Source organism: Nomascus leucogenys, chromosome X (assembly GCF_006542625.1).
Source record: "Nomascus leucogenys isolate Asia chromosome X, Asia_NLE_v1, whole genome shotgun sequence".
Lineage (NCBI taxonomy): Eukaryota > Metazoa > Chordata > Mammalia > Primates > Hylobatidae > Nomascus > Nomascus leucogenys.
The window spans coordinates 105146976-105153862 of NC_044406.1; the positions used below are offsets into that span (position 1 = coordinate 105146976).

The window sequence follows — 6887 nt, forward strand, 5'->3', positions numbered from 1 at the left end:
ATATATAATTACCTTATCAGAATGTAAATTTAATAAATACCTAAATAACTTCCAATATGATACCAGGCCCTTAGAAAAGTTGAAATCCATTTAAGCCGCTCCTGATGTTTTTTCTGATTATACGATACATTAAGTTTATTTTTTAAAAAGGAGAATAGATGTTTTTCTGATTTCTTCTTCTGCCAATGTTCTCTTACATTGCCCACGTACTACCACTTCCTTTGCTCTTCATTCCTTCCTGTATTTATTTCTTTTAAGGTCATGTTCCTCCTGAAGTACATACTTCAGAATTTCCATTAGCTTGGTTTGCTGGTTACAAACTCTCTGTTTTGTTTGTCTAAAAATAACTATTTTATCCACTTTTTGAAAACTTTTGTGAGTAATGCTGCCCTTAGAATGCCAGGTTAATATGTGCAGCATCTCCCATAAGCACCCCCATCCAGTCTTTGATATCCCTGAGCCGAAGCCCGAGTTTGAAGTGACCATATGCTCTCAGAAACCTTGGTGAAATAACAATGCCTATGTGAATAGGTTTGATGAGACACTTACATGAGATAAGGATGGAAAATTCCTGGCGCAGAGGTTGAAGGCAACTAAAGGGAGTTATTCTTTCAACTGAAGGCATTGGCTCTGAATCTTAAGGATTTTAAGTTTTTTTGTGTGTTTTGTTTTTGTTTTGGTTTGGTTTTGCAATTGGAAAATGAAATGTGGCCTCCTTAGAACTACCAGAGCTAGAATTCTTGTAATTGGAAGCCCCCTAACCCCCAACCCCTCTCCTATAATATGAGGCCAGATATAAGGTATGCTCTGTATCCAACTGGAGCCAGTTTAGCAAATGCTCCTCCAAGCCCTATATGAAGAGACCTCCACTTGGTTCTCATGACCCAACCCAGGCACCTTTACACAATGAAAATTTTTTGCACAGCTCCGAGATACAGTCTTCGTCCTTTCTGATGCCACCAGGTCCAACTGCAGAACACCTGATTTGGTGATGAAGCCAATTTAAATGTAGAACACAATTCTGCTTAGAGGCCAGGGTCAGATGTCATAGTATTGGGGAGCAGAAGCAAGAGTCTGAAGAAAACCCCTAAGCTATTGCCAGCATCACCCCCGACTGTGTGAAGTAAGCAACCTGCCTCCTCTGCACCTCCAAAATCCTCCACCCACCACCACCACCATTCCAGTGTTCTATCCACAAGAGAAAGCTCATGCCCCTGAGATGAAGGTGCTTTGTCTTTAAATGTAGATTGTTTACTCCAAGGAATTCTAGGTATTGGAGTTGGAAATAAGAAGGCAGAAAGAAGCAGGTAAAGTACCTTGGCAGGCTGAAGCTGAACTTAACAGCAGCTGAAAGGCATCAGACTGTTCACTCACTTCCAAACATCAGGAATCAAGAACAAGCAACTCCTTTACACTTGGGCAGTCCAAGTGCACGTGGTCTTGACCGCCCCCCCCTCCCCCAAAGTTCCCACAGGAGTCTCTTAACCACACTTTACATGAGAGAAGGAAGGCTTGCTTTCCCAGAACCAGAAGTAAGGGAAAATGGAGTGCTGCAGGCTGAATTATGTTCCCCCAAATTCATTGTAACCCTAACCCTCAGTACCTTAGAGCGTGACTGTATTTAAAGATAGGGCCTTTAAAGAGGTAATTAAGGTAAAAATGAGGCCCTTAGGGTGGGCCCTAATCTGACTTGTGTCCTTATCAGAAGAGGAAATTTGGACACACTGAGAGACCCCAGGGGCACATATACACAGAGAGGATGGCCAAGCAAGAGGGCAGCCATGTGCTAGCCAAGGAGAGAAGCCTCGGGAGAAACCAACCTTGCTGGCACCTTGAAGTTGGACTTCCCAACCTTCAGAACTATGAGCAATACATTTCTGTTGTTTATAAACCACCCAGTCTATGGTATTTTGCTATAGCACCCCAAACAGACTAAGACAGCACTGTAACAAATTATCACAAACTTGGCTTAAAACAAGAGAAGTTTAATTTCTCACAGTTCTAGAAGCCAGAAGCTTAACATCTGTTTCTCTGGGCTGAATTCAAGGTGTCGGTAGGACTGTGCTTTATTCCTTGCCTCTTCCAGTTTCTGGCGGCTGCTAGCATTCCTTTGCTTATGGCCACATCACTAATCTCTGGTCATTGCCTTCTCTTCTTGGTGCACCAACTCTCCCTCTCTTATGAGGGCACTTGTGATTTAGATTTCAGCCTGCCCGGAAAATTAAGTCAAAAAGCCTTAACTTAATCACACCTGCAAAGACCGTTTTACTTTATAAGGTAACATTTACAGGTTTCAGGGATTAGGACTTGACACATTTGGGTGGCCATTATTTAGCTTCATACAGAGTCCAAAATCTTTGCATACAATTTCAGGAAGATCATGGACTCCAGGTAGGCACATCTGCTCTGGAGTTGCATTTCACCACAGATACCTGTGGACAGATATTGGAGACAGGCTCATTTACTTATTCACAAACCTCGCTACACCTCAGAACAAACTGCAGCGCTAGTTAAAAATACTAAATACAAAACCACATCCCAACCCCTAGTCCTAGTAAATCTGAATCCACCAGAGTTGGGGCCCAGAGCCTACATTTCTTTTCTTTTCTTTTCCTTTTTTTTTTTTTTTTTTTTTTTTGAGACAGAGTCTTGCTCCCTCGCCAGGCTGAAGTGCAGCGGTGCGATCTTGGTTCACTGCAACCTCCGCCTCCCAGGTTGGAGCGATTCTCTAGCCTCAGCCTCCCAAGTAGCTGGGATTACAGGCACGCGCCACCATGCCCAGCTGATTTTTTTTTTTTTGTATTTTTAGTAGAGACGGGGTTTCACCATGTTGTCCAGGATGGTCTCTATCTCTTGACCTCGTGATCCGCCCGCCTCGGCCTCCCAAAGTGCTGGGATTACAGGTGTGAGCCACCGTGCCCGGCCAGAAGACTGCATTTCTAACAAGCTCTCCCAAATGACTCTGATGTCTTGCACCCATACTTGAATGGGTATTGGTTGAGAGCCTTGTTCTCCAGCTCTCCTCTCTGTTAAGTGGACATACTGCTACTTCTTTCACAATAAAAGTGGAGATGTGTGTGAAAACCTGTTTCCGCAAAGCACTTGCTGATGCTCTTCCCGCCCCTTGTCCTCTCCCCCCTCTTTCCCCTATCCCAAGGTGAAGAACTTTTATTATTCACTTGATTTTGGACCCACTTCGTGTTTAATGCACCTGGCCTAAGATGCAGAGTTGAGCCCAGGGAGAAGGGAAGGGTTGGGGAAGGAAGAAAGAGTCGCAAATTCCCGGGTAACAGGCAGATTGGCTCCATCGGTCTAATCAAGCTGCACTTGACGCTCCGCGGGCCTGCTGAGCCCCCGCCCCGTCAGGCGAAAACTCGCCTCTGCCCAAGGCTGTGCGGGGCGTCCGCCCCCGCACTTTGCTGATTGGCCGCACTGGCCCGCTCGTCACGCTCTTTTGTCTCAGCTGGCAGAGGATAAAAGCCGCCGCGGCTGCCTTAGGAACCGCGCTGCCTCGTCTCGGCTACCCTTGGTTGGGCGGCCCTGCGAAGCAGCTCCTTCGGGCAGCCCCGGGTCGCTTAGCGGCCAAGGAGGCTTCAGTTCTTTGCCCCCTGCAGGGCGGAGGAGACCAGAAGGCGGAATCCACAGCTGGCGACGCGGGAGCATCAGCCGCCCACCAGCGGAGCACAGGTAAAGAAGGGGGGTGTGATTGCATGGCGGGGAGAGGGGTGGGGGAAGACCCACCAGTACTGGGCGGCTCCCCGCTTGGAGAATCGGTGACTGCGAGACAGGGGTAGGAGTACTCTCGTGGCCCGGCTGCGCTGAGGGAGGAGGTGGGGTTCACCTGGATACTGCGGGCTAGGTAGGATTTGCCTGGATTTGGGGGTGGGAGGAGAGACGAGGGGTAGCGGGGGGAGGAATCTCAAGCTGTTTGCTTCGAACCTCCTTTCCATCTCCTCATCTCTTTCTGGGAGGAATATGTGGGTGGGTGTGTCCAGCTCCTATTCCCCTTCTCCGTGGCAGGCCATCAAAGCCGCATCTGAACTTGAATTCTGTGCAGCTGATTGCAGAGCTGGTAGGCCGACGGCTTCCCGGGGGAAATGTAATGCTGCGGGGTGGGGGGCTGGTCTCTGGCTTATAGTCAGGAGCGGGCAGAGAGAATTTTTCGCCTGGCAACAGCGGAGGTGGTGGGTAGCAGGATGACGGGTGAAGCTGCTTCTAACCCTTCCCTTCTCTGGCCTTCTCCGCTGTGGCGCAATCTTGAAACCTCGAGGACCCGGATCTGCGACCCCCTGTGGACAGAGGTTTACCCCGGAGAGAGCTTTCTCACGGAGGGCACTGGTTGCAGAGGCTGGGAGTGAAATAAAGGCGCGCTCTTGTTTCAGAGTTCGTGTAAGAATCTGAGAAATATCAAGGGGGACGGGAGTGGGGGGCACTTTGAGAAGGGGGTGTAGTTGAGACCAGAGACCATGAGGTTAATGAGATCTTATTTTATTTCCACAAATCTGCCATCATTGTACTCTATTTGGAGAGCCCAATATCAGCTCCAGACACTGCTACACCTAGAATTTGAAGCAACAGTTGCCCTCCCTCTTGGAGGACTGGTGGGAGGGATGGATGTGGCTGCAAAAAGCACCTTGCTAGCACGCAGGCATCGGGTAGCTCTGGGAGGTTGTAAGTGTCAATCTCCTACAGGATTATTTTTAGGGTAGTGGGCAAATATAAAATGTACTGCAGGATATTCAGGTAGGGAGAGAATGCAGCTGCAGCCCGCTCCCTTATTAACCAGCCCCCCTTTCTTTTTTTACAGCCCCTGCTGAGATAGGAAGGCAGAGCCACCTCCTCTCCTCTCCCACCTGCAGATTAAGCTTTTCTAAAAAGCCTAGGCATCTTCTTATATTCAGATACCCTATCGTCGTCAGTCATGGCTAGCATCATTGCACGTGTCGGTAACAGCCGGCGGCTGAACGCACCCTTGCCGCCTTGGGCCCATTCCATGCTGAGGTCCCTGGGGAGAAGTCTCGGTCCTATAATGGCCAGCATGGCAGACAGAAACATGAAGTTGTTCTCGGGGAGGGTGGTGCCAGCCCAAGGGGAAGAAACCTTTGAAAACTGGCTGACCCAAGTCAATGGGGTCCTGCCAGATTGGAATATGTCTGAGGAGGAAAAGCTCAAGCGCTTGATGAAAACCCTTAGGGGCCCTGCCCGCGAGGTCATGCGTGTGCTTCAGGCGACCAACCCTAATCTAAGTGTGGCAGATTTCTTGCGAGCCATGAAATTGGTGTTTGGGGAGTCTGAAAGCAGTGTGACTGCCCATGGTAAATTTTTTAACACCCTACAAGCTCAAGGGGAGAAAGCCTCCCTTTATGTGATCCGTTTAGAGGTGCAGCTCCAGAATGCTATTCAGGCAGGCATCATAGCTGAGAAAGATGCAAACCGGACTCGCTTGCAGCAGCTCCTTTTAGGCGGTGAGCTGAGTAGGGACCTCCGACTCAGACTTAAGGATTTTCTCAGGATGTATGCAAATGAGCAGGAACGGCTTCCCAATTTTCTGGAGTTAATCAGAATGGTAAGGGAGGAAGAGGATTGGGATGATGCTTTTATTAAACGGAAGCGTCCAAAAAGGTCTGAGTCAATGGTGGAGAGGGCAGTCAGCCCTGTGGCATTTCAGGGCTCCCCACCGATAGTGATCGGCAGTGCTGACTGCAATGTGATAGAGATAGATGACACCCTCGACGACTCCGATGAGGATGTGATCCTGGTGGAGTCTCAGGATCCTCCACTTCCATCCTGGGGTGCCCCTTCCCTCAGAGACAGGGCCAGACCTCAGGATGAAGTGCTGGTCATTGATTCCCCCCACAATTCCAGGGCTCAGTTTCCTTCCACCAGTGGTGGTTCTGGCTATAAGAATAACGGTCCCGGGGAGATGCGTAGAGCCAGGAAGCGAAAACACGCAATCCGCTGTTCGTATTGTGGTGAGGAAGGCCACTCAAAAGAAACCTGTGACAACGAGAGTGACAAGGCCCAGGTTTTTGAGAATTTGATCATCACCCTGCAGGAGCTGACCCATACCGAGATGGAGAGGTCAAGAGGGGCCCCTGGCGAATACAATGACTTCTCTGAGCCACTGTAAGGGACCACCCCCAGGTTTCAGTGAACCCTTACCTATATTCAGCATTCCGTAGTGGGAAAACTGGGGTGGGGGTGGGGGTGGGGCTTCTAACTGCATGAATTAATCCACAAAGCGGCTATCTTTTGGGGTGGAGGAAAAAGGGTCTTGGATACCAGCACGTTGGAGGGAGATAGCCTGACCTCTGTCCTTGCTCCTTCTCCCTGCTGCCTACGGGTCTGTTTTCTGTGTGTGCCCATTTCCTTGACAGCTTTATTCTTTGTGAAAGTGGTATAATTTATTGTTAAATATTTGAACAATAAAAAAGGTACAAAAAGTGAAGTACAAATTACCCAAATCTCTCCACCCTTATATAATCATTGTCAACCCTTTGATGAGTGCCCTTCTAGATATTTACCTGTACCTATGTACCCAGATAGATATATGCATAGATAAAAGTGATGAAATATAAGTGCTGTTCTATCTGTATTTTTTCACCAAACAATATATGTTGTGAGCTTCTATGTCAATAAATATATATATCAGCATCTGCCTTAATGTGTCTGTGCTGTTAGGAAGAATTTAAAAAAAGAAAATATAGTAAAAAACTGTAAAGGCGGGTTGTACTCTGAGGTGGGGTTTTTAACCACATTTTGCAGATGAAAAAAAAAAATAAATGGGCTGAGATACTTCCCAAAGGTAAAAGGACAGAGCCCCCTTACCACAACTAACCTGTCCCTTCGCTCAGAGAGCCAAATTGTGACACCCACTTGTTGACAAA

At 48.2% G+C, this 6887-nt stretch overlaps 1 protein-coding gene across 2 annotated transcripts; it reads left to right on the top strand.

Annotated features, from left to right (window-relative positions):
• The first annotated feature begins 3421 nt into the window (after window positions 1-3421).
• On the top strand, window positions 3422-6659 carry ZCCHC12 (zinc finger CCHC-type containing 12). 2 transcript variants are annotated; one of them, XM_003262242.3, is made up of 4 exons: window positions 3422-3687; window positions 4021-4072; window positions 4271-4389; window positions 4808-6659. In XM_003262242.3, the coding sequence occupies exon 4, from the start codon at window positions 4922-4924 to the stop codon at window positions 6128-6130; it is 1209 nt and encodes a 402-aa protein (XP_003262290.1). In that variant the 5' UTR covers window positions 3422-3687; window positions 4021-4072; window positions 4271-4389; window positions 4808-4921; the 3' UTR covers window positions 6131-6659. The 2 variants fall into 2 exon arrangements, with proteins under 2 accessions (XP_003262290.1, XP_030663204.1); XM_030807344.1 differs by lacking the exon at window positions 4021-4072 and having other exon boundaries at window positions 3482-3687.
• Window positions 6660-6887: the final 228 nt, after the last annotated feature.

Excerpts from the sequence above, each read along its gene's own strand:
- ZCCHC12 (XM_003262242.3), top strand. The coding sequence starts at position 4,922 with ATGGCTAGCATCATTGCACGTGTCGGTAACAGCCGGCGGCTGAACGCA.